The following is a 27,430-nucleotide window of genomic DNA, read 5'->3' on the forward strand; positions in this document are numbered from 1 at the left end:
AACAACTCTAAAAAAATTTAAAAAAACATCAAATACATTTCACCCCCCCTTCCACATCCCCCGCCCGGCGTCTTCTTCTGTTGTCCGTCTTCTTCTCCGTCCTGCTGTCTGAAATACATTCCCCCTTCCACTTCTTCTGTGCTCCGTCATCTTCTTTTGTGCTCCGTCTTCTTCTGTGCTCCGTCTTCTTCTGTTGTCCTGCTGTCTGAAAAAACAACTCTAAAAAAAACACAAAAAAAACCAACATATCAAATACATTCCCCCTTCCACTTCCCCTGCCCCAGCCCGTCTTCTTCTGTGCTCCGTCTTCTTCTGTGCTCCGTCTTCTTCTGTGCTCCGTCTTCTTCTGTCTGAAAAAAAAACTATAAAAAAAGTTAAAACATAATACATTAATACATAACCCACCACCCCTGCCCCCGTCCGTCTTCTTCTGTGCTTCGTCTTCTGTGCTCCGTCTTCTTCTGTACTCCATCTTCTTCTGTGCTCCGTCTTCTTCCGTGCTCCGTCTTCTTCCGTGCTCCGTCTTCTTCTGTGCTCCTTCTTCTTCTGTTGTCCGTCTTCTTCTGTCTGAAAAAACAACTAAAAAAAAAAAAATAAAACATCAAATACATTTCACCCCCCTCCCACTTCCCCTGCCCCCGCCCGTCTTCTTCTGTGCTCCATCTTCTTCTGTGCTCCGTCTTCTTCTGTGCTCCGTCTTCTTCTGTGCTCCGTCTTCTTCTGTTGTCCTTCTTCTTCTGTCCTCCTGATGTCTGAAAAAAAAACTATAAAAAAAGTTAAAACATAATACATTAATACATAACCCACAACCCCTGCCCCCGTCCGTCTTCTTCTGTGCTCCGTCTTCTTCTGTGCTCTGTCTTCTTCCGTGCTCCGTCTTCTTCCGTGCTCTGTCTTCTTCTGTTGTCCGTCTTCTTCTTCTCCGTCCTGCTGTCTGAAAAAAAGAAAAACATATCAAATACATTCCCCCTTCCACTTCCCCTGTCCCCGCCCGTCTTCTTCTGTGCTCCGTCATCTTCTTTTGTGCTCCGTCTTCTTCTGTGCTCCGTCTTCTTCTGTTGTCCGTCTTCTTCTGTTGTCCTGCTGTCTGAAAAAACAACTCTAAAAAAAACACAAAAAAAACCAACATATCAAATACATTCCCCCCTTCCACTTCCCCTGCCCCAGCCCGTCTTCTTCTGTGCTCCGTCTTCTTCTGTGCTCCGTCTTCTTCTGTCTGAAAAAAAAACTATAAAAAAAGTTAAAACATAATACATTAATACATAACCCACCACCCCTGCCCCCGTCCGTCTTCTTCTGTGCTCCGTCTTCTTCTGTGCTCCGTTATCTTCCGGGTCTTCTTCCGTGCTCCGTCTTCTTCCGTGCTCTGTCTTCTTCCGTGCTCCGTCTTCTTCTGTTGTCCGTCTTCTTCTGTCTGTAAAAACAACTCTAAAAAAAAAAATAATAAAACATCAAATACATTTCACTCCCCCTTCCACTTCCCCTGCCCCCGCCCGTCTTCTTCTGTGCTCCGTCTTCTTCTGTGCTCCGTCTTCTTCTGTGCTCTGTCTTCTTCTGTGTTCCGTCTTCTTTTGTGCTCCGTCTTCTTCTGTGCTCCGTCTTCTTCTGTTGTCCGTCTTCTTCTGTCCTCCTGATGTCTAAAAAAAAACTATAAAAAAGTTAAAACATAATACATTAATACATAACCCACCAGCCCTGCCCCCGTCCGTCCGTCTTCTTCTGTGCTCCGTCTTCTTCTGTGCTCCGTCTTCTTCTGTGCTACGTCTTTTTCTGTGCTCCGTCTTCTTCTGTGCTCTGTCTTCTTCTGTTGTCCGTCTTCTTCTGTCCTCCTGATGTCTGAAAAAAAACTATAAAAAAAGTTAAAACATAATACATTAATACATAACCCACCACCCCTGCCCCCGTCTGTCTTCTTCTGTGCTCCGTCTTCTTCCGTGCTCCGTCTTCTTCCGTGCTCCGTCTTCTTCCGTGCTCCGTCTTCTTCCGTGCTCCGTCTTCTTCCGTGCTCCGTCTTCTTCTGTGCTCCGTTTTCTTCTGTTGTCCGTCTTCTTCTGTCTGAAAAAACAACTCTAAAAAAAAAATAATAAAACATCAAATACATTTCACCCCCCCTTCCACTTCCCCTGCCCCCGCCCGTCTTCTTCTGTGCTCCGTCTTCTTCTGTGCTCCGTCTTCTTCTGTGCTCCGTCTTCTTCTGTGCTCCGTCTTCTTCTGTGCTCCGTCTTCTTCTGTTGTCCTTCTTCTTCTGTCCTCCTGATGTCTGATAAAAAAACCTATAAAAAAAGTTAAAACATAATACATTAATACATAACCCACCACCCCTGCCCCCGTCCGTCTTCTTCTGTGCTCCGTCTTCTTCTGTGCTCCCTCTTCTTCTGTGCTCCGTCTTCTTCTGTGCTCCGTCTTCTGCTGTGCTACGTCTTCTTCTGTTTTCCGTCTTCTTCTGTTGTCCGTCTTCTTCTGTCCTCCTGATGTCTGCAAAAAAACTATAAAAAAAGTTAAAACATAATACATTAATACATAACCCACCACCCCTGCCCCCGTCCGTCTTCTTCTGTGCTCCGTCTTCTTCTGTGCTCCGTCTTCTTCTGTTGTTCGTCTTTTTCTGTGCTCCGTCTTCTTCTGTGCTCCGTCTTCTTCTGTGCTCCGTCTTCTTCTGTGCTCCGTCTTCTTCTGTGCTCCGTCTTCTTCTGTACTCCGTCTTCTTCTGTTGTCCGTCTTCTTCTGTGTTCCGTCTTCTTCTGTGCTCCGCTTCTTCTGTCCTCCTGATGTCTGATTAAAAAAACTAGAAAAAAAGTTAATATATATGAAATACATAACCAAGCATCCCTGCCCCAGTCTGTCTTCTTTTGTGCTCTGTCTTCTTTTGTGCTTCGTCTTCTTCTGTGCTCCCTCTTCTTCTGTGCTCCATCTTCTTCTGTGCTCCGTCTTCTTCTGTGGTCCGTCTTCTTCTGTGCTCCGTCTTCTTCTGTGCTCCATCTTCTTCTGTGCTCCGTCTTCTTTTGTGCTTCATCTTCTTCTGTGCTCTGTCTTCTTCTGTTGTCCGTCTTCTTCTGTGTTCCGTCTTCTTCTGTGCTCCGCTTCTTCTGTCCTCCTGATGTCTGATTAAAAAAACTAGAAAAAAAGTTAATATATATGAAATACATAACCAAGCATCCCTGCCCCAGTCTGTCTTCTTCTGTGCTCCCTCTTCTTCTGTGCTCCGTCTTCTTCTGTCCCCCTGATGTCTGAAAAAAACTTTAGAAAAAATTTAAAACATATGAAATAACATAACCCACCACCCCTGCTCCGTCTTCTTCTGTGCTCTTGTCTTCTTTTGTGCTCCGTTTTCTTCTGTTGTCCGTCTTCTTCTTTTTTCCGTCTTCTTCAGTCCTCCTGTTGTCTGAAAAAAAACTCTAGAAAAACAGTTAAAACATATGAAGTTCATAACCCAGACACCCCTGCCCACGTCCGTCTTCTCCTGTGCTCCGTCTTCTTCTGTTATCCGTCTTCTTCTGTGTTCCGTCTTCTTCTGTGTTCCGTCTTCTTCTGTGTTCTGTCTTCTTCTGTCCTCCTGATGTCTAAAAAAACAACTCTAGAAAAAAGTTAAACATATCAAAAACATAATCCATCACCCCTGCCCCGGTCCGTCTTCTTCTGTGCTACGTCTTCTTCTGTCCAACTGATGTCTGAAAGAAAAACTCTAGAGAAATAGTTAAAACAAATGAAATACATAACCCACCACCCCTACCTCCGTCCATCTTCTTCTGTGCTCCGTCTTCTTCTGTGCTCCGTCTTCTTCTGTGCTCCGTCTTCTTCTGTGCTCCGTCTTCTTCTGTTGTCCGTCTTCTTCTGTGTTCCGTCTTCTTCTGAATTCCGTCTTCTTCTGTGTTCCATCTCCTTCTGTCCTGCTGATGTCTGAAAGAACAACTCTAGAGAAATAGTTAAAACAAATGAAATACATAACCCACCACCCCTACCTCCATCTTCTTCTGTGCTCCGTCTTCTTCTGTGCTCTGTCTTCTTCTGTTGTCCGTCTTCTTCTGTGTTCTGTGTTCCATCTCCTGTCCTGCTGATGTCTGAAAGAACAACTCTAGAGAAATAGTTAACACAAATGAAATACATTACCCACCACCCCTGCCCCCGTCCATCTTCTTCTGTGCTCCGTCTTTATCTGTGTTCCGTCTTCTTCTGTCCTCCTGATGTCTGAAAAAACAACTCTAGAAAAAAAGTTTAAACATATCAAATACATAACCCACCACCCCTGCCCTGGTCCGTCTTCTTCTGTGTTCTGTCTTCTTCTGTGTTCCGTCTTCTTCTGTGCTCCTGATGTCTAAAAGAACAACTCTAAAAAATCATCAAACAAAACCCACCCACCAACCTGTAGTCAGTTGTCTTCATCAATAATCTTAAGTCGTCGTGCTCGTGGTACTGCTTCATTACAATCTTCTTCGGATCTGAAACATATCACATACATCGAATTAGTCACCCACCAACCCCTCTGTCTTCTTCTGTGGCCTTGGCCCATCTTTGTCCAACATCTTCATCCAATCTGCTTTCGTCTTTATCCATCTTCTGATGTGTTATGGTCATCTTCTTATGTGTTATGGTCCTCTTCTTATGTGTTATGGATTATCCATCTTCTTATGTGTTATCTTAAAGAATAAGGCTAAAAAGACATTTAAAACATACCAAATACAATGCATAACCCCACACCGAGGGACCCCTCCCAGTCTTCCTCTGTGGCCTTGGCCTGTTGTCGTCCAGCCTCTTCATCCATTTGCTTTTGTCTTTTTTCCGATTTTTTACGTTGTCGTTGTCCTCCTGTGTCATAATCCATCTTCCGGATCTGACAGAATAAGGCTAGGAAACAGTTAATAATTACCCAACCACCAACCAGGGGTCCTCTCTCCATCTTCTATGCCCGGAGTTGTCGTTGTCCAGAGTCTTTATCCATCTTCTTTCGTCGTCTTCTGTGAGTGACTGATGACCCAGCACATATAGGTTCACCTATCTACAAATGAAAATGGTGGGATGGCTTGACAAGTCAAAAATATATATACTTTTTGGTTTGCAATTATGTTCTGTGAGAGCTCTGAAGTTTTGAATAAAATGTATTTAGAAGTCACAATAAACTTGTTTTCCTATTTTCTCAAGTTAGCAATTTAGTAATAACAGCCTCAATCATGACGTGCAATATTTAGCACGAATAAACGAAGGAAAGAAGGAGAGCGCTGAACCACAATCAATGTACGTTTTACCAAATACTAGCAAAAATGTACAGTACTACCCAGTAGTTTAGGAAAGTCCTAAATCGAGTTGGAAAAATAATACTTTTACATTCTTCCAATGCTATGCTCCCCTAAATCGCTGTTGGAAATAATGATCATGACGAGGGATGGTACTTGCTGCTTATGGCAGTGTTGATATTGATATTTAGTCCAGCTTAAAATACTGCCATGACAGGCTTAAATTTTTAGTACTAATAATTTCTTAGAAAACAGGAGGTATTACAGGTGAAATTTAATCCTTCCAAAAAAGTTAGATTTAATAAACATATGTATAAAGAATCTGTTTTTCATAATAAGTTATTGAAATTTTTACACGAAAGAAAAAATGTAGATGAAGCACTGAAATTTCAACAGTAAATAGTCAACAGTAAAATTACACAACTAGGCTACAAGAACAGCTCATCAATAGTTGGCCAACCCTTGAGGGATGCTGATGGTCAGTGATGTTTTAAAGAAACAACCTTGATTTTCCGAGGTGGGGGGGGGGGGCAGGGTGTTGGATTCCTATAAGTGTAAAGGGGGAGTGACACCAGGTAGATCCACTCCATGTTCCAATTTAAGCAGTTATTTCCATTACACACAGGAATTTTAGCAGGCTAGGCTACTAGTTGCCCTACAACTATACTAACCTATACAAGTCTTTGTAATGACAGTAGCATGCGTAAGCACTCTCACGTCCACCAAAGTTAATGCAAAGGAGGTGGCTCAATTGCCTGTCAGGGGAACCAAACATAAAGAGTACTGTACTGTTTGTGCACAACCTTGCAAACATATAGTTGTAGAACTAACTTATAGTTTCAATGCAACATTCGTCAGAATATTGGGAAGGGGGGGGGGCAGTGAGAGGACCTGGCATTCAACGACTCTACAAGTAGGACACATACCGGCTTCATAGCACCTTCATTTACCCCATATCCCTCCATAAAGTGTCATATCACTACTTAATTCAATTGATTTACTATTTTGAAAACGACAACAAAGAAGATCAGACCTCACCGTGAACTTGAAAGAGCTGTTCTTGAAGAGTGCAGAAAATTGAAGACTGTAAACCCAAGAAGTACCAACATGATTGGAGTCATTCAGATGGCTATGACAACTATGTCAATGTACTAATACTGATTTTACTCTTATGAATTCATTAGAGCTTACCAATGTTTTACTGACTTTATGTCTGGCACTCTCTATACACAGGAGAGTTGGAAGGGGGGGGGACTAAAACTAAAAGTTCCTTTTCTCTTACTGTAAGTCATATTGTAGGTTTACAATATACTGCAGTAATAATAGTCGATGAACATAAACTTTTGGGAAGACCATCATCCCCCACCGGTTTTATACCCCCATCCACTTCCTGATATAGCTGACAAGACCGAACGAAAATTAGTGTTAAGATATGAAGATATGCTTCTAGTACCAGACATTGATTTACCCATACATTTATGTAGTCCATGTAAAAGAACCTTTTTTGCTGCAAAATGTCTTAGGTTTTGGAAAGTTCCTTCTGCTCTTTTTAATTAAATATATTATTATGCAGCTATAAGAATCTCTGAGTGGACGTGTCTTTTTTGTACAAATGCAGATTATTGTTGACATATTCGCAGTTTATTCGACAGAGCATTATAAACTGTTTTTTTTCAGTATCAAAGACTAGAAACAAAATGAGGTGTACAATTATTAAATGGAAGGTTGAGTGAATTTCAGATTTTGCACAAACACAGCCAAAATTGGGTAAAACTGTGAAACAATGAGAAATTTGGACCTACAGTATAGTGTTGTTCATAAATTAAAATATTAATTCATCTGTATATCTTTACTTTGGGAGACTAGACAAATTACTACACTAGAAGGCCCACAAACGTTAATACTGACTTACAGACACAGAAAACAAGGATCTAGGGATACTTTGAAATATACGAACACATTATCAGACACTAGTTATCTCTCTAAATGAAAAGTTTTCTATTCCTCACCCAACACTAAAGTAAAAGTAACTTGTCGAAAGAGATAGTAGTATGTTAAATTTGGAAAATATACGTTACCTACCTTAACTGCATATTAAATAGCGCAACTCCTTCCTCGGTAAGAACCATGATAAAAACTTAATTTCCCGCCAAGGGCGTCTGTCTGGGCTTCTGTTGTGTTGTTATCTGCATTACCTTTCATCAAAGTCATTCACCCATGGAGCAGAAACCACTGATGGCAATTAGCTGTGCCTATAGTTTGTTGTCGTTCAAATGGGGAGCTGGTAAATGAGCAGCTTACCGATTCATCCGATCCTAAAATAGGGTAAAAATATGAAACAATTAGAAATTTTGTGATCTAATTTTGCAAATAAATTAGAATTTAGAACATTTCTTTTTTATAACAATATGAATTAGGATATGTTTACTTTGCGGAACAAGAAAAATCACTTCACTGGAAGGGCCACAGAGGTAGCTACGTTACAACAAGGCTGACTTCATCCAGAAAAAGTACAGACTTCTTTGACAATGTACAATCACATCAGCATCACACTGCTTAATTCTGTACATGGAAACTTTTCTATCCCCAACTCGAAAGGAAAAGGAATAGTAATAGTTCCAGTTGTTGTTCAATCAGGGAGCTGGTAAATGAGCCAGTTTGCCAGTTTAATTCTATCCTGCTCTGCAAGTTATTGTGACCCGACGTTTTTAACATATTACTACACTATAAACACATTCAGGATTCCGCATATCAGGATGACTTTAGCCAAGAATTGGGTTACATTTAACACATTTATCACCATGTTTGATTTTCGTACTAGGCCCCTGAGCTTGAGTTTTTGAATGACCTTAAATAACAATGATAAAAAAAAACATTTAGACCCTATATAATTATATATATATTATTAGACCCTATATAATATCCTTCTTATCGAGATATTTTGAATCGTATTTGGATATATTTCACATAATAATGACTTCTTACCACCGATAATAACCTGCTTACCCAAGACATGCGTTAATAGTGTACCAACATCTGTACTGAGACACAAGGTGGTACACCTTGTGTACTGAAGCATAAAGGGGGCAACCAGTTTACAGGGTGCTAAGGTACACCAGGTGTACTCGAGCATACAGGGGTCAACCAATCAATAGGGTGCTAAGGTACACCCAGTGTACTGAAGCATGTAGGAGGCCACCGGTCTAGAATACAGGGGGAAACCATGCAGTCTACAGGGGGCTAAGGTACACCCAGTTTAGTGAAGCATACAGGGGGCCACCGTTTTACAGGGTATTAAGGTACACCCTGTGCACTGAAGCATACAGGGGGCAACCAGTCAACAGGGTGCTAAGGTACACCCAGTGTTCTGAAGCATACAGGGAGTGACTGGTCTGGCAGACAGGGGGCAAACAGTCTAAAGAATGCTAAGGTACACCTTGTGTACAGAAGCATACAGGGGGCAACCAATCTACAGGGAGCTAAAGTACACCCAGTGTCCTGAAGCATACAGGGGGCAACCAGTCTAAAGGGTGCTAAGCATAAAGTGGCTAACCAGTCTACAGGGTGCAAAAGTACACCTTGTGTACTGAAGCAGTCTAGAGGGTGCTAAGGTACATCCCATGTACTGAAGCATACAGAGGGCCACCGGTCTATAGGGTGCTAAGGTACACCCTGTGTACTGAAGCATACAGGGGGCAACCAGTCTAGAGGGTGTAAGGTATATCCCATGTACTGAAGAATACATAGGGCAACCAGTCTACAGGGTGTTATGGGACATCCAATGTACTGAAGCATACAGGGGCAACCAGTCTACAGGGTGCTAAGGTACACCCTGTGTACTAAAGCATACAGGATGCCACCAGTCTAGGATACAGAGGGCAAAGAGTGCTAAGGTACTGTACACCCAATGTTCTGAAGCATACAGGGGGCAACCAGTCTACAGGGGGCTTAGATACACCCTGTGTACTGAAGCATACAGGGGGCCACCGGCCTAGCATACAGGGGTCAACCAGTCTATAGGGTGCTAAGGTACACCCAGTGTCCTGTAGCATACAGGGTACAACTAGTCTAAAGCGTACTAAGGTACACCTTGTGTACTGAAGCATACAGAAGGCAACCAGTCTACAGGGTGCTAAGGTACACCCAGTGTTCTGAAGCATACAGGGAGTGACCGGTCTGGCAGACAGGGGGCAAACAGTCTAAAGAATGCTAAGGTACACCTTGTGTACAGAAGCATACAGGGGGCAACCAATCTACAGGGAGCTAAAGTACACCCAGTGTCCTGAAGCATACAGGGGGCAACCAGTCTAAAGGGTGCTAAGCATAAAGTGGCTAACCAGTCTACAGGGTGCAAAAGTACACCTTGTGTACTGAAGCAGTCTAGAGGGTGCTAAGGTACATCCCATGTACTGAAGCATACAGAGGGCCACCGGTCTATAGGGTGCTAAGGTACACCCTGTGTACTGAAGCATACAGGGGGCAACCAGTCTAGAGGGTGTAAGGTATATCCCATGTACTGAAGAATACATAGGGCAACCAGTCTACAGGGTGTTATGGGACATCCAATGTACTGAAGCATACAGGGGCAACCAGTCTACAGGGTGCTAAGGTACACCCTGTGTACTAAAGCATACAGGATGCCACCAGTCTAGGATACAGAGGGCAAAGAGTGCTAAGGTACTGTACACCCAATGTTCTGAAGCATACAGGGGGCAACCAGTCTACAGGGGGCTTAGATACACCCTGTGTACTGAAGCATACAGGGGGCCACCGGCCTAGCATACAGGGGTCAACCAGTCTATAGGGTGCTAAGGTACACCCAGTGTCCTGTAGCATACAGGGTACAACTAGTCTAAAGCGTACTAAGGTACACCTTGTGTACTGAAGCATACAGAAGGCAACCAGTCTACAGGGTGCTAAGGTACACCCAGTGTTCTGAAGCATACAGGGAGTGACCGGTCTGGCAGACAGGGGGCAAACAGTCTAAAGAATGCTAAGGTACACCTTGTGTACAGAAGCATACAGGGGGCAACCAATCTACAGGGAGCTAAAGTACACCCAGTGTCCTGAAGCATACAGGGGGCAACCAGTCTAAAGGGTGCTAAGCATAAAGTGGCTAACCAGTCTACAGGGTGCAAAAGTACACCTTGTGTACTGAAGCAAACAGGGTGCCATCGGTCTAGAATACAGGGGGCAACCAGTCTACAGAATAATAAGGTACACCCAGTTTAGTGAAGCATACAGGGGGCCACAGGTTTACAGGGTGTTAAGGTTCACCCTGTGCACTGAAGCATACAGGGGGCAACCAGTATACAGGGTGCTAAGGTACACCTGGTGTACTGAAGCATACAGGGGGCCACCAGTCTACAATGTGATAAGGTACACCCAGTGTCCTGTAGCATACAGGGTACAACTAGTCTAAAGCGTACTAAGGTACACCTTGTGTACTGAAGCATACAGAAGGCAACCAGTCTACAGGGTGCTAAGGTCAACCTTGTGTACTGAAGCATAAAGGAGGTAACCAGTCAACAAAGTGCTATGGTACTGTACACCCTGTGTAATGAAGCAGACAGTGGGCAACCAGTCTACATGGGGCTAAGGTACACCTAGTTTACTGTACCAGACAGGGGGCAACCAGTCTACAGGGTGCTAAGGTACACCCAGTTCAGTGAAGCATACAGGGGGCCACCGGTTTACAGGGTGTTCAGGTACACCCTTAGCACTGAAGAATACAGGGAGTAACCAGTATACAGGGTGCTAAGGTACACCCGGTGTTCTGAAGCATACAGAGGGCAACCAGTCTACAGGGTGCTAAGGTACACCCAGGGTGCAAAGGGGGTAACCAACCTACATGGTGCAAAAGTACACCTAGTATACTGAAGCATACAGGGGTCAACCAGTTCTACAGGGTGTGAAGGTACACCCAGTGTATTAAAATACACAGGGGTCAACCAGTTCTACAGGGTGCGAAGGTACACCTTCTGTACTGAAACAAACAGGGGGCAACCAATCTACAGGATGCCAAGGTACACCCAGTGTCCTGAAGCATACAGGGGGCAACCAGTCTAAAAGGTGCTAAGGTACACCTTGTGTACTGAAGCATATATGGGGTAACTATTCTACAGGTCCGTGCAAAAGTACACCTTGTGTACTGAAGCATACAGGGGGTAACCAGTCTACAGGGTGCTAAGGTACACCCAGTTTACAGAAGCACACTGGGGGCAACCAGTCTACAGGGTGCTAAGCTACACCTTGTGTACTGAAGCATACAGGGGCCATGGGTCTAGGGTACAGGGGGCAACCTGCATACAGGGTCTTAAGGTACACCTTATGCACTGAAGCATACAGGGGGCAACCTGTTTACAGGGTGCTAAGGTACACCCGTTGTACTGAAGCATAAAGGGGGTAACCAGTCTACAGGGTGCTTAGGTACATGGCCAGTTTACTGAAGCAAACAGGGGGCAACCAGTCTACAGTGTGCTAAGGTACACCTTGTGTACTGAAGGAGACAGGGGGCAACCAGTCTACAGGTACACCCAGTGTACTGGAGAATACAGGGGGCAACCATTCAATGGGGTGCGAAGTGCACCCAGTGTTATGGAGCACACAGGGGGCCAAAGGTCTACAAGGTGCTAAGGTACACCCAGTGTCCTGAAGCATACAGGGCCAACGAGTGTAAAGGTACACCTTATGTACTGAATCGTAAAGGGGGTAACCAGTGTAGAGGGTGCAAAAGTACAAAAGGGTACAGTGAACTGTAGCATACAGGGGGCCACCGGTCTAGAATACAGGGGTCAACCAGTCTACAGGGGGCTAAGGTACACCCAGTTAAGTGGAGCACACAGGGGCCAATGGTTTACAGGGTGTTAAGGTACACCCTGTGAACTGATGCATACAGGGGGCATCCTGTATACAGGGTGTTAAGGTACACCTTGTATACTGAATCATAAAATGGTTCACCAGTCTACAGGTAGCAAAAGTACACCAAGTGTACTGAAGCATACAGGGGGCAACCAGTTTACAGGGTGCTAAGGTACACCAGGTCTACTGAAGCATACAGGGGTCAACCAGTCCACAGTGTGCTAAGGTACACCTTGTGTACTGAAGCAGACAGGGGTCAACCAGTCTACAAGCATACAGGGAACAACCAGTCTAAAGGGTGTTAAGGTACACCTTGTGTACTGAATCATAAATGGGGTAACCAGTCTACAGGAAGACTACAAAGACATTTAAAACATACCAATTACATTGTATTACACACCCAGCAACGTCCCCCCCCCCGCCCCCGTCTTCTTCTGTCGCCTTAGCTCGTTGTCATCCAGCATCTCCATCCATCTGCTTCCGTCTTTATCCATCTTCTAACGTTGTCATAGTCATCTTGCATTTTAATCCATCTTTTGGATCTGAAAGAATAAGGATAGGGAAACAGTTAAAACATACCAAATACATTGCATAACCAACCGAGGGACCCCTCCCAGTCTTCCTCTGTGGCCTTGGCCTGTTGTCGTCCAGCATCTTCATCCATTTGCTTTTGTCTTTTTTCCGATTTCTTACGTTGTCGTTGTCCTCCTGCGTCATAATCCATCTTCCGGATCTGAGAATAAAAACAATAAAAAGAATAAGGCTAGGAAACAGTTAATAGCATTACCCAACCACCAACCTGGGGTCCTGGAGTGTGTGGAGTTGTCGTTGTCCAGAGTCTTTATCCATCTTCTTACGTCGTCTTCTGTGAGTGAATGATGACCCAGCACATATAGGTTCACCTATCTACAAATGAAAATGGTGGGACGGCTTGACAAGTCAAAAATATAAATACTTTTTGGTTGCAATTATGTTCTGTGAGACCTTTGAAGTTTTGAATAAAATGTATTTAGAAGTCACAATAAACTTGTTTTCCTATTTTCTCAAGTTAGCAATTTAGTAATAACAGCCTCAATCATGACGTGCAATATTTAGCACGAACAAACGAAGGAAACAAGGAGAGCGCTGAACCACAATCAATGTACGTTTTACCAAATACTAGCAGAAATGTACAGTACTACCCAGTAGTTTAGGAAAGTCCTAAATCGAGTTGGAAAAAAATACTTTTACATTCTTCCAATGCTATGCTCCCCTAAATCGCTGTTGGAAATAATGATAATGACGAGGGATGGTACTTGCTGCTTATGGCAGTGTTGATATTGCTATTTAGTCCCGCTTAAAATACTGCCATAGGTAATGACAGGCTTAAATTTTTAGTACTAATAATTTCTTAGAAAACAGGGGGTATTACAGGTGAAATTTAATCCTTCCAAAAAAGTTAGATTTAATAAACATATGTATAAAGAATCTGTTTTTTATATTAATAAGTTATTGAAATTTTAACACGAAAGAAGATATGTAGATGAAGCACTGAAATTTCAACAGTAAATAGTCAACAGTAAAATTACACAACTAGGCTACAAGAACAGCTCATCAATAGTTGGCCAACCCTTGAGGGATGCTGATGGTCAGTGATGTTTTAAAGAAACAACCTTGATTTTCCGAGGTGGGGGGGGGCAGGGTGTTGTGTTACTTTAGGTGTAAAGGGGGAGTGACACCGGGTAGATCCACTCCATGTTCCATTTAAGCAGTTATTTCCATTACACACAGGAATTTTAGCAGGCTAGGCTACTAGTTGCCCTACAACTATACTAACCTATACAAGTCTTTTGTAATGACAGTAGCATGCGTAAGCACTCTCACATCCACCAAAGTTACTGCAAAGGAGGTGGCTCAATTGCCTGTCAGGGGAACCAAACATAAAGAGTAACATACTGTTTGTGCACAACCTTGCAAACATATAGTTGTAGAACTAACTTATAGTTTCAATGCAACATTCGTCAGAATATTGGGAGGGGGGTGGGGAGTGGGGGCGGTGAGAGGACCTGGCATTCAACGACTCTACAATTAGGACACATACCGGCTTCATAACACCTTCATTTACCCCATATCCCTCCGTACAGTGTCATAACACTACTTAAAGCAATTGATTTACTATTTTGAAAACGACAACAAAGAAGATCAGACCTCACCGTGAACTTGAAAGAGCTGTTCTTGAAGAGTGCAGAAAATTGAGGACTGTAAACCCAAGAAGTACCAACATGATTGGAGTCATTCAGATGGCTATGAAAACTATTTCAATGTACTAATAATGATTTTACTCTGATGAATAGATTAGAGCTTATCAATGTTTTACTGACTATATGTCTGGCACTCTCTATACACAGGAGAGTTGGAAGGGGGGGGGGGGACTAAAAAACTAAAAATTCCTTTTCTCTTACTGTAAGTCATATTGTAGGTTTACCTTAACTGCATATTAAATAGTGCAACTCCTTCCTCCGTAAGAGCCATGATAAAAAACATTATTTCCCGCTAAGGGCGTCTGTCTGGGCTTCTGTTGTGTTGTTATCTGCATTACCTTTCATCAAAGTATTCACCCATGGAGCAGAATCCACTGATGGCAATTAGCTGTGCCTATAGTTTGTTGTCGTTCAAATGGGGAGCTGGTAAATGAGCAGCATACCGATTCATCTGATCCTAAAATAGGGTAAAAATATGAAACAATTAGAAATTTTGTGACCTAATTTTGCAAATAAATCAGAACATTTTTTTTTTTTATAACAATATGAATTAGGATATGTTTACTTTGCGGAACAAGAAAATCACTTCACTGGGAGGGCCACAGAGGTACAGTAGTACGTTACAACATGGCCCTGGCAGTCATCCAGAAAGAGTACAGGCTACTTTGACAATGTACAAACACATTTGCTTAATGCTTAATTCTGCTTAATGCTTAATTCTGTACATGGAAACTTTTCTATCCCCAACTCGAAAGGAAAAGGAACTTGTCGTGAGGAATATTGAGGAATAGTAATAGTTCCAGTTGTTGTTCAATCAGGGAGCTGGTAAATGAGCCAGTTTGCCAGTTTAATTCTATCCTGCTCTGCACGTTATTGTGACCCGACGTTTTTAACATATTACTACACTATAAACACATTCAGCATTCCGCATATCAGGATGACTTTAGCCAAGAATTGGGTTACATTTAACACATTTATCACCATGTTTGATTTTCGTACTACTGTAGGCCCCTGAGCTTGAGTTTTTGAATGACCTTAAATAATAATGATCATAAAAAACATTTAGACCCTATTTAATTACTTTATCTTCTTATCCTTCTTATCGAGATATTTTGAATCGAATTTGGATATATTTCACATAATAATGACTTCTAACCTGCTTACCCAAGACCAGTGGCGGCGGAACCGGGGGGGCTTGGGGGGGCTCAGCCCCCCCAATAAAAAAGTTGAGGGGGCAATGCATGATAAGCCCCCCCAATATTTACCAAGGCTCCGAAACGTGCATCTGCCCATTTTTCAATGCATACTTGTCGATCTGTCCGATGCACATCTATACTCTATAGGTGTAATAATTTTAGTAATTGCTGGGGGACCCTCGGCCCGTCCCCTGGCTATATACCACATTGTCACCCCAACCGCGTCTTCACGCGGTTGGGAAGCAGTGAAAAGTGGAAGCAGTGAGTGAGAGTACCGGTAAGCGTAACACAACTTCGTCTTAGGCCAATGACTTGCCTCATTTCAGCCAGTTCTCCAACATCCCCTTACTTAGTGGCGGAGCGTCCATATATACAGTCAGGGGGCGGATGCCCCCCCCCCTGACAGACTCAAATGGACTGCTGGCGCCCTTTTCAGCTTTTCACTACTTTTTACTTATTCGCGATTTTTGACTATTTTATTGCACTCTCATATACCTATTGACATTTGTCATATTCTGTTGGTTTAATTTTCCGACAAAATGGCGACGACACCTATTTATTCTCCGTTTATCTGCAAATTAGCAAGGCCCCGGAAAGGGTCATTTCCTGCAATCTAGGAGTATCTTTACTCAAAAATTGTCTGTACGCTCCGCGCCAACCTGTGGTGGCGCTCCGCTTAGTGTCGAAAGCGCCCCTACAGACCATTCTTGCCCTCCCTGACCAATACTCTAGCTCCGCCACTGCCCTTACTACACTCAAAAACATCTTTGCGAGTACACTACGAGTAATAGCTAGTCTCTTAAAAAACCATCGAATATACAAATTACAATGTTTTTACAGACTTTTACGTGCAATCTGAGAAATTGCAGGCTTGAGACCCATATTTTAGGGCTGGGTATTCGCAGCATAAAACACTCGGAAAGTGCCGTTTCCGGCCATCTGGGGGTTTGAAAAAACCCAAAATTTTCATGTACGCTCCGCGCCAACCGATGTTGGCGCTCCACTTAGATAGTCTCCACACATTAGCCCCCCCAATAATTTTTCCGTTCCGCCGCGCCTGCCCAAGACATGCATTAATAGTGTACCAACATCTGTACTGAGACACAAGGTGGTACACCTTGGGTACTGAAGCATAAAGTGGGCAGCCAGTCAACAGGGGGCTAAGGTACACCCCGTGTACTGAAGCATACAGAGGGCAACCAGTCTGCAGGGTGCTAAGGTACATCTTGGGTACTGAAGAATACAGGAGGTAACCAGTCTACAAGGCCTGTGCTAAGGTACACCCTGTGTATTGAAGCATACAGGGGGCCACCGGTCTACAGGTTGCTAAGATGCATCCGGTGGACCGGTGTACTTCAGCAGACAGGGGGCAACCAGTCAACAGGGGACTAAGAAACACCCTGTGTACTGAAGCATACAGAGGGCAACCAGTCTGCAGGGTGCAAAAGTACACCTAGTGTACTGAAGCAAACAGGGGGCAACCAGTTTACAGGTGCTAAGGTACACCAGGTGTACTGTAGCATACAGGGGTCAACCAATCCACAGGGTGCTAAGGTACACCCAGTGTACTGAAGCATGTAGGAGGCCACCGGTCTAGAATACAGGGGGAAACCATGCAGTCTACAGGGGGCTAAGGTAAACCCAGTTTAGTGAAGCATACAGGGGGCCACTGTTTTACAGGGTATTAAGGTACACCCTATGCACTGAAGCATACAGGGGGCAACCAGTCAACAGCGTGCTAAGGTACACCCAGTGTTCTGAAGCATACAGGGGGTGACAGGTCTGGCAGACAGGGGGAAAACAGTCTAAAAAATGCGAAGCTACACCCAGTTTAGTGAAGAATACAGGAGGCCACAGGTTTACAGGGTATTAAGTTACACCTTGTGTACTGGAGCAGACAGGGGGTAACCAGGATACAGCGTGCAAAGGTACACCTTGTGTACAGAAGCATACAGTGGGCAACCAATCTACAGGGACCTAAAGTGCACCCAGTGTCCTGAAGCATACAGGGGGCAATCAGTCTAAAGGGTGCTAAGCATAAAGGGGTAACCAGTCTACAGGGTGCAAAAGTACACCTTGTGTACTGAAGCATACAGGGGGCAACCAGTCTAAAGGGTGCTAAGCATAAAGGGGTAACCAGTCTACAGGGTGCAAAAGTACACCTTGTGTACTGAAGCATACAGGGGGCAACCAGTCTAAAGAGTGCTAAGCATAAAGGGGTAACCAGTCTACAGGGTGCAAAAGTACACCTTGTGTACTGAAGCATACAGGGGGCCAACGGTCTAGAATACAGGGGAAAACCAGTCTACAGGGGGCTAAGGTACACCCAGTTAAGTGAAGCAAACAGGAGGCCAACGTTTTACAGGGTATTAAGGTTCACCCTGTGCACTGAAGCATACAAGGGGAAACGAGTCTACAGGGTGCTAAGGTACACCCAGTATACTGAAGCATACAGAGGGCAACTAGTCTACAGAGTGCTAAGGTACACCCAGTTTTCTGAAGCATACAGGGGGCAACCGGTCTAGCAGACAGGGGGCAACCAGTCTACAGAATTAAAAGAGACACCCAGTTTAGTGTAGCATACAGAGAGCCACAGGTTTACAGGGTATTAAGGTACACCCTGTGCACTGAAGCATACAGGGGGCAACCAGTTTACAGGGTGCTAAGGTACACCCGGTGTACTGTAGCATAAAGGGGGCAACCAGTCTACAGGGTGCAAAAGTACACCTTGTGTACTGAAGTATACAGGGGGCCAACGGTCTAGAATACTGGGGGCAACCAGTCTACAGGGTGCTAAGGCTCACCCAGTATACTGAAGCATACAGAGGGCAACCAGTCTACAGGGAGCAAAAGTACACCTTGTGTACTGAAGTATACAGGGGGCCAACGGTCTAGAATACAGGGGGCAACCAGTCTACAGGGTGCTAAGGCTCACCCAGTATACTGAAGCATACAAAGGGCAACCAGTCTACATAGTGCAAAGGGACACTCAGTGTTCTGAAGCATACAGGGGCAACCGGTCTAGCAAACAGGGGGCAACCTGTCTACAGAATTAAAAGAGACACCCAGTGTAGTGAAGCATACAGGGGGCCACAGGTTTACAGGGTATTAAGGTACACCCTGTGCACTGAAGCATACAGGGGAAAACCAGTCTATAGGGTGCTAATGAAAACCTGGTGTTGATGAAGCATTTAGGGGTCAACCGGTCCACAGGGTGCTAAGGTACACCCAGTGTACTGAAGCATATAGGGGGCCACCGGCCTAGCCTACAGGGGGCAATCAATCTGCAGGGTGCCAAGGTACACCCAGTGTCCTGAAGCATACAGGGGGCAACCAGTCTAAAGGGTGCTAAGGTACACCTTGTGTACTGAAACATGAATGGGGTAACTATTCTACAGGTCCATTCAAAAGTACACCTTGTGTACTGAAGCATCGAGGGGGCAACCAGTCTACAGTGTGCTAAGGTACACATTGTGTACTGAAGCATACAGGGGGTAACAGCAGTCTAAAGGGTGCTAAGGTACACCTTGTGTACTGAAACATGAATGGGGTAACTATTCTACAGGTCCATTTAAAAGTACACCTTTTGTACTGAAGCATTGAGGGGGCAACCAGTCTACAGGGTGCTAAGGTAAACCCGTTGTCCGAAGTATTAAGGGGTCAAACAGTCCCCAGGGTGCTAAGATACACCCAGTGTATTGAAGCATACAGGTGGCAACCAGTCTAAAGGGTGCTAAGGAACACCTTGTGTACTGAAGCATACAGGGGGTAACCAGTTTACAGGGTGCAAAAGAAAACCTTGTGTACTGGGGGCAACCAGTCTATAGTGTGCTAAAGTACACCCTGTGTACTGAAGCATTTAGGGGATCACCCGCCTAGCATACAAGGGTCAATCAGTCTATAGGGTGCTAAGGTGTACCCAGTGTTATGGAGCATACAGGGGACCACGAGTCTACAGAGTGCTAGGGTACACCCAGGGTACTGGAAATACAGGGGGCTACCAGTCTAAAGGGTGATATTGGTACACCCACTGATCTGAAGCATACAGGGGGCAACCAGTCTACAGAGTGACAAGGTACACCCAGTGTTCTGAAGCATACAGGGGGCAACCAGTCTAAAGGGTGCTAAGGTACACCAGGTGAGCTGAAGCATAAAGGGGGTAACCAGTCTACAGGGTGCAAAAGTACACCTTATGAACTGAAGCATACAGGGGCCACCAGTCTTCACGTTGCTAAGGTACACCCAGGGTAATGAAGCATACAGGGGACAACCAGTCTACAGTGTGATATTGGTACACCACGTCTACTGTAGATTACAGGGGGGAAACCAGTCTAGCGTGTGCTAATGTACATCCCATGTACTGAAGAATACATAGGGCAACCAGTCTACAGGGTGCTAAGGTACACCCAGTGTACTGAAGAATACGGGGTCAACCAGTCTACATGGTGCTAAGGTACACCCTGTGTAATAAAGCATATAGGGGGCCACCGGTCTAGGATACAGGGGGCAACCAGTCTATAGAGTGCTAAGGTACGCCCAGTGTTCTGAAGCATACAGGGGGCCACTTGTCTACAGGGTGTTAATTGGAACACCCAGTGTACTGTACCAAACATGGGGCAACCAGTCTACAGGGTGCTAAGGTACACATTGTGTACTGAAGTATACACGGGTAACTGCAGTCTAAAGGGTGCTAAGGTACACCTTGTGTACTGAAGCATACAGGGGGCAACCAGTACACCTTGTGTACTGAAGCATACAGGGGGCAACCAGTCTATAGGGTGCTAAGGTACACCCAGTGTTATGGTGCATACAGGGGGCCACCAGTCTACAGAGTGCTAAGGTACACCCAGTGTTCTGAAGAATACAGGGGGCCACCAGTCTACAGGATGCTAATTGGTACACCCAGTGTACTGTACCAGATATGGGACAACCAGTCTACAGGGTGCTTAGGTACACATTGTGTACTGAAGCATACAGGGGGTAACAGCAGTCTAAAGGGTGCTAAGGTACACCTTGTATACTGAAGCATACAGGGGACAACCAGTACACCTTGTGTACTGAAGCATACAGGGGGCAACCAGTCTAAAGGGTGCTAAGGTACACCTTGTGTACAGAAACATGAATGGGGTAACTATTCTACAGGTCCGTGCAAAAGTACACCTTGTGTACTGAAGCATACAGGGGGCAACCAGTCTACAGGGTGCTAAGGTACACATTGTGTACTGAAGCATAAAGGGGGCAACCAGCCTAAAGGGTGCTAAGGAACACCTTGTGTACTGAAGCATACAGGGGGAAACCAGTCTAAAGGGTGCTAAGGTACACCCGTTGTCCGAAGCATTAAGGGGTCAATCAGTCCCCAGGGTGCTAAGATACACCCAGTGTACTGAAGCAAACAGGGGCAACCAGTCTAAAGAGTGATAAGGTACACCTTGTGTACTGAAGCATACAGGGGGTAACCAGCCTACAGGGTGCAAAAGAAAACCTTGTGTACTGGGGGCAACCAGTCTACAGGGTGCTAAGGTACACTTTGTGCACTGAAGAATACAGGCGGCCACTGGTCTACAGGGTGCTAAGGTGCACCCAGTTTTCTGAAGCATACCGGGGGCCACCAGTCTACAGGGTGCTAATTGGTACACCCAGTGTACTGTACATACCAGACATGGGGCAACCAGTCTACAGGGTGCTAAGGTACACAATGTGTACTGAAGCAAAAAGGGGGTAACCGCAGTCAACAGGGTGCTAAGGTATTTACCTTGTGTACACTTTAGCATACAGGAGGCAACCAGTCTACAGGGTGCTAAGGTACACCCAGTGTCCTGAAACATACTGGGGGCAACTAGTCTAAAGGGTGCTAAAGTACAGTGTTATGGAGCTTACAGGCGACCACCAGTCTAAAGAGTGATAAGGTACACCTTGTGTACTGAAGCATACAGGGGGTAACCAGCCTACAGGGTGCAAAAGAAAACCTTATGTACAGGGGGCAACCAGTCTACAGGGTGCTAAGGTACACCTTGTGCACTGAAGCATACAGGCGGCCACTGGTCTACAGGGTGCTAAGGTGCACCCAGTGTTCTGAAGCATACCGGGGGCCACCAGTCTACAGGGTGCTAATTGGTACACCCAGTGTACTGTACATACCAGACATGGGGCAACCAGTCTACAGGGTGCTAAGGTACACAATGTGTACTGAAGCAAAAAGGGGGTAACCTCAGTCAACAGGGTGATAAGGTATTTACCTTGTGTACACTGAAGCATACAGGAGGCAACCAGTCTACAGGGTGCTAAGGTACACCCAGTGTCCTGAAACATACTCGGGGCAACTAGTCTGAAGGGTGCTAAAGTACAGTGTTATGGAGCTTACAGGCGACCACCAGTCTACAGAGTGCTAAGGTACACCATGTGTACTGAAGCATTAAGGGGGTAACCAGTCTACAGGGTGCAAAAATACACCTTGTGAACTGAAGCATACAGGGGGCAACAAGTCTACACAGTGCTAAGGTAAACCCTGGGTACTGAAGCTTACAGGGGGCAACCAGTCTACAGGGTGCTAAGGTACACCTTGTGTCTGCAGGGTGCTAATTGGTACACCCAGTGTACTGTACCAGACAGGGGGCAACCAGTCTACAGGGTGCAAAAGTACACCTTGTGTACTGAAGCATACAAGGGGCCACCAGTCTACAGGGTGCTAAGGTACATCTTGAGTACTAAAGCATACAGGGGCCACCGGTCTCAAACACAGGAGGCAACCAGTCTACAGAATGCTAAGATACACCCAGTGTACTGAAGCATACAGGGGGCTACCAGTCTACAGGGTGCTAAGGTACACCTAGTTTACTGTACCAGACAGGGGGCAACCAGTCTACAGGGTGCTAAGGTACACCTTGTGTACTGAAGCAAAAAGGGGGTAACTGTAGTCTAAAGGGTGCTATTGTACACCTTGTGTACCAAAGCATACAGGGGGTAACCAGTATACAGGGTGCTAAGATACACCTTCTGTGCTGAAACAAACAGGGGGCAACCAATCTACAGGATGCTAAGGTACACTCAGTGTCCTGAAGCATACAGGGGGCAACCAGTCTAAAAGGTGCTGAGGTACAACTTGTGCACTGAAGCATATATGGGGTAACCAGTCAACAGGGTGCAAAAGTACACCTTGTATACTGAAGCATACAGGGGGTAACCAGTCTACAGGGTGCTATGGTATACCCAGTTTACAGAAGCACACAGGGGGCAACCAGTCTACAGGGTGCTAAGGTACACCTTGTGTACTGAAGCATACAGGGGCCACCGTTCTAGGATACAGGGGCAACCAGTCTAAAGGGTGCTTAGGTACACCCAATGTACTGTACCAGACAGGGGGAAACCAGTCCACGGGGTGCCAAGGTACACCCAGTGTACTGAAGCAAACAGGGGCCACCGACCTAACATACAGGCGTCAACCAGTCTACAGGGTGCTAAGGTACACCCTGTGTTCTGTGTATATAAATACATACATAAAGTCCCCATTGGACCATTTAAAAAAAATAACTCAGACTACTGTAACTGCTGGTTGATTGGTGATGCAGGGTCTTGCGGGTTGGGAGGATGGAAAATTGTAGTGGTTGCATGGGACTTTGGAACAATATTTCCAATGCAGCTGTCCAACAGGAAGTATTAATATACATTCTACAATAGATGCGTACAAAGAGTGCCAAAAAATAGCAATTTTAAGAAATTTTAGCAAATGTTGAACAATATTTCCTTTTACATTACAAAAGTTATCTATAAGAATTCCCTCCTAATCTCTCTCATCTCCCTGCCTTTCCTTTTCCTATTTTCTTAATACATTTTTGAGCCAATCATGGAGGGGGAGGGGGTCTGTGGCAATTGGGGGAACAGATTATGTCCACTTCTAAAGATGAAGTGTGTATAAACATTCTGGGTAGAAAGACAGTCACACCGCAGGGTTTTGCTCCTGTGACTAGTCGCAGTAACATCGCAGCAAGGGAATATGGCTTCAAGGAGGCCCATCTTGTCGCGGCAAAGGAAAGTTACTTCGCAGGAAAGGCCTTCTTGTTGCAACCCATCGCAGCTACAATACTTCGTTTCAAGGAATAATCACTTCACAGAAAGGTACCGTTCCTGCAACTAGTTGTGGGATCTCAAGTTATTACTGGATGATCATGGGCAGGTTCTACTTCTGCACTAGCTGCATTTACTAAGCAGCAAGAAAGCTTTTAAACTGCAGCAAAAGATAATGATTACCAAACTTTTGGTATCCCTGTGGGTGGAGTTTAGGGGTATGTGTGGAAATCTTTGATCAAGCATCAGCAACATGGCTGCTCTTTACACCAATAAGCAACCCTCGAAGAGCTGTGGAATATTGTATAAATGTAAGGTTACAGTCACTGTACTAAAACTAAGATTTTAAGCCCACAAGCCTACAGGATCAAGTGTTTGAAAAGGTCATATTAAAGGAAGCTACAAGACATGAAAATTAGTTACTTGCTTCGACCAGAAGAAGCCATTGATGTGCATCTTCCAAAACATTCTACAACTGCTCATGTAAACAATCACATTTACTGAGCTTGAACGGTTTCCTGTGAATAAATGAATATGGACAAATTTCACTCCCATTCTAGATGCTTGATATAAGAAAAGAAAATATTGCAAAGCTCCAAAGCATCAAATCAACTCACCAGATTGGGGCGCAAGGAGAAGTCACCTCAGAAGAATATCGTAGCTTCTTGCATGAAGCTCAGATGTCCCAGTGGATGTCCTCAAAGCTAAGCTGCATTCCCCGTTTCCATGCATGAGAGAGCTGGTCCACTGGAAGCAGTGTGCTCTCTCCTTCAATCAATGCATCCATCCATGCATCCTGCCAGTCCAAAATAGCCAACTGTGCTCTTCCTTTCCCTCTATTGGCTTTCTTACTTTTGACTGTGTATTGGCACTCGCACTATTCCTGGTCTCCACCGGAACTGGCGAGAGAGTATACTTCCATTGCTTATAGCGGTTGGGTAAATGGCATTTTCCCGATTCTTGCCAGTTCTCTGGGGCTCTGTAATGCATCTGACATTGTCAGAGCAAGGACTGGTAATAATTAACTGTGCCAGTTGTGATTGTGGTTTTCTCTAGGTGTGGAGAGCCAGTTCTCTATCATCAAGAAATCGAACATGTGGCACATTTGATGCAGCTGGTTCTCCCTTCTTTAGACGCCATCTGAAAAATATATTAATGAGAAAAAACAAAATAAAATAAAACTGTTAGCAAACTGCTTTTCCACTAGAGAGCCTGTGTAGGAGAATGTGTAAAAGTAAGTTGGCCTGACGTTTCGATCCTAGCAGGATCTTCTGTCAATGAGAAAAAACGACAGAAAACGTACCCTAAATGGCAAAGTTACCGAGAGGGGGAGAAACCCACAAGCATATCCTAGATACAATTGCATGTGTTTAGCTCCACTTGTCAAACTGTAATTGCAGTCAAAACACAAGGGGTTAACTTAAAACATAGACATTTGAGCATTGTGCCCTTTTAATAGCCTACTGTACCACTGTCAGAACAGTTTACTTTCCTCAGGCATTTTAATAGGCTCTCACAGTAGATGGCAGTAAATTTGAGCCATGCAAAGGACATTTCCAAGCTTGTATCCTTTACTAGGCATGGCGAGTTGATTATATAGCACACAGGCTATTGTTCCTCAGTAATAACCTTGAAAGGTGGAGAAGTGGGTAGCACTTGGCAAAATATGGATGGCAGTCTTACTAAAGGACGGTCGGATATTCAAATGGAGTAAGAACACAAGGCCAGCATCAGAACTGAGCTGCCTAGTACTGTAACAGCCCACGGGAATGCCAAGGAGACCCAAAGGGACTAAAGAAGTGTAGCTAACTAACAGAAAAACTAAGAGAAACTTACAGAAAAGCGAGTAACCTAACGTCTTGAAGCAATGGTGGGGCCTTGATCAAGGGACAAAAAACAAACTCAGAACGGTGGCTGTAGGCATACTTCCAGGGCCCAACTATAGCCTGACAGAAATACAAGAACATTGAGGTCTCGAAATAAGATTAAAAGATCTGTAAGAATATGTTACAGGAATGTCTACAACTTATACACCAAAGACAGAGATTCTGCCAAGGAAGCCTTGGAGGCATGGAAAGGAGTCCAATGACAACTCACAATCCTTCTTTTGTAAGAGAAATTTCCCTGAGGGATTGACAATTATGAAGTCAAGCACCAGAGACTGTGCATGAGTAACCCCATGGTCTAAGAAAAAGCTCCAGCCTAAGCTCTGAAGCCAACAAGTGCTGTAGCCTACCACACAAAATGTAACATGCAGCCTAGGCCTATAACTTTATAAGCATGGCTACACTAACATTGATCCAAAACCAAAGTTCTGGAAAACAACCATAAAGATACTGACAACTGCTAATAAAGCAAAATGGCTGTATTGAATAGTGCCTACAAAGGCGAAAGCTCATACATTACACTATATATGGAAAGTAAATATAAATATAATGGTCACACTAATCCGGCAGCATGCACTAAAGACAATTACGATTTTGCACAACTGGTACACTACCTGTACAATAAAAAAAAAACAGGCATGATAGGAAATCTAATGAAAACTTCATGTCCAAAAATTTTCTAAATTTGTCATGATACATATCAGTGCTTGATGCTGCCTTCAGAAAATTTACCATAAACTTTTTAACCAACAAGAGTCCAATGGATGTAAATCACACTACAAAAACAGTGCTGCCAAGTCACCCGCTTTGGACGGGTGTCACTCGCATTTTCGGGTCGTCTCCCGCTCACCCGCCCACCTGTCCGAATCTCCCGCATTTTCCAAAAAACTCGCATTATAGGCCCACAGAGTTTTTCTAGCGTGAAATTCATTTCATCACACCAAAATGCGAATTATCTCAGAACCGCCAGGATCGGAAATTACTCAAAGCCGATCGTGCTAAATATGCCCGGCTGAAAGCAACGTTACCTATACGATTCGTGAAAAATAATACCGTTACGACACACGTGAACGCAACAGCGTCCGCGAAGTCATTGAATGCAACGGAACGAAGTACGCGCGCTACTGCCAGAAACTACCGGTAGCTGTTGTACACATGCACACATCACCGCTGTATACCGTAGGCCACGCTGGAGTACTCGGGCCGGGAGGAGTTCAGTTCCTTAGGAATTTGGAATATCACATTCAAATTCAGCTCAGTGCTACTGCCCCAAAATACAGGAAGTGCTGTTTCCTGCCGCGATCAGGGCCGGGTCTGTCATACGACAATGATTTCCCTGATTGTACGCTCCGCGCGCCAAACCGGTGGTCGCGCTCCGTTGTCATTTACCACCTCTAACCCCTTGGCCCCCATCTCAAGTATTGAGGACACAGTGCAAAATTTCAAGATATTTTTTCCTCTGGAATGAAAAAAAAATAGACACAATACAAATATGGAGATAGTATAGATTCAGCTTAGATGACCTGGGAAGTGATGTTTCCGGCCATCTGAGGGGCCGTAAGATCCCAAAATTTTCTTGAACGCTTCGCGCCAACCCATGGTGGCGCTCCGCTTAGATGGTGTACTTAACTAACAGCACCAGACAATTTTCACCCGCCTAAAAAACATCTGACCTTGGCATCTCTGCAAAAACAGTGGTAAGCCTTGAAGATGGTAGATTTTTGAAGTTAGTGGTTGTAGGTGGCATACACCTATTAGAGTCTATATCAATCCTCCCGGATAATCACATTTGGGAAGAACCAAAATGCAGTAAGAAAGCATCTTTTTTGATACCTTATCATTCAGAATCTGGTTTCTTGTGGCTTGCATGTTAAAGGGCCTGAATGGAAGTACATGTGGTGCAAAAATTTGGGTCAATTGAGGCAATTTGAGATCCATTTAGGCCTCCCAGTATTAGT

General features: G+C 44.6%; 1 protein-coding gene across 5 annotated transcripts; it reads right to left on the reverse strand.

Annotated features, from left to right (window-relative positions):
- Positions 1-308: 308 nt before the first annotated feature.
- LOC139961991 (uncharacterized) lies at positions 309-27,152 on the reverse strand. Of its 5 annotated transcripts, XM_071961764.1 has the most exons (5): positions 25,988-27,152; positions 24,204-24,726; positions 24,010-24,104; positions 7,311-7,543; positions 309-4,993 (listed from the first exon to the last, which is right to left on the reverse strand). In XM_071961764.1, exon 5 carries the CDS (start codon positions 2,977-2,979, stop codon positions 2,092-2,094), a length of 888 nt encoding a protein of 295 aa, XP_071817865.1. In that variant the 5' UTR covers positions 2,980-4,993; positions 7,311-7,543; positions 24,010-24,104; positions 24,204-24,726; positions 25,988-27,152; the 3' UTR covers positions 309-2,091. The 5 variants fall into 5 exon arrangements, 2 of the variants coding, with proteins under 2 accessions (XP_071817865.1, XP_071817864.1); XM_071961763.1 differs by lacking the exon at positions 24,010-24,104 and having other exon boundaries at positions 26,205-27,152; XR_011791119.1 differs by lacking the exons at positions 309-4,993; positions 7,311-7,543; positions 24,010-24,104 and adding exons at positions 12,495-12,631; positions 14,554-14,786 and having other exon boundaries at positions 26,205-27,152.
- Between the last annotated feature and the right edge of the window lie 278 nt (positions 27,153-27,430).

Source organism: Apostichopus japonicus, chromosome 20, assembly GCF_037975245.1.
Source record: "Apostichopus japonicus isolate 1M-3 chromosome 20, ASM3797524v1, whole genome shotgun sequence".
NCBI lineage: Eukaryota > Metazoa > Echinodermata > Holothuroidea > Aspidochirotida > Stichopodidae > Apostichopus > Apostichopus japonicus.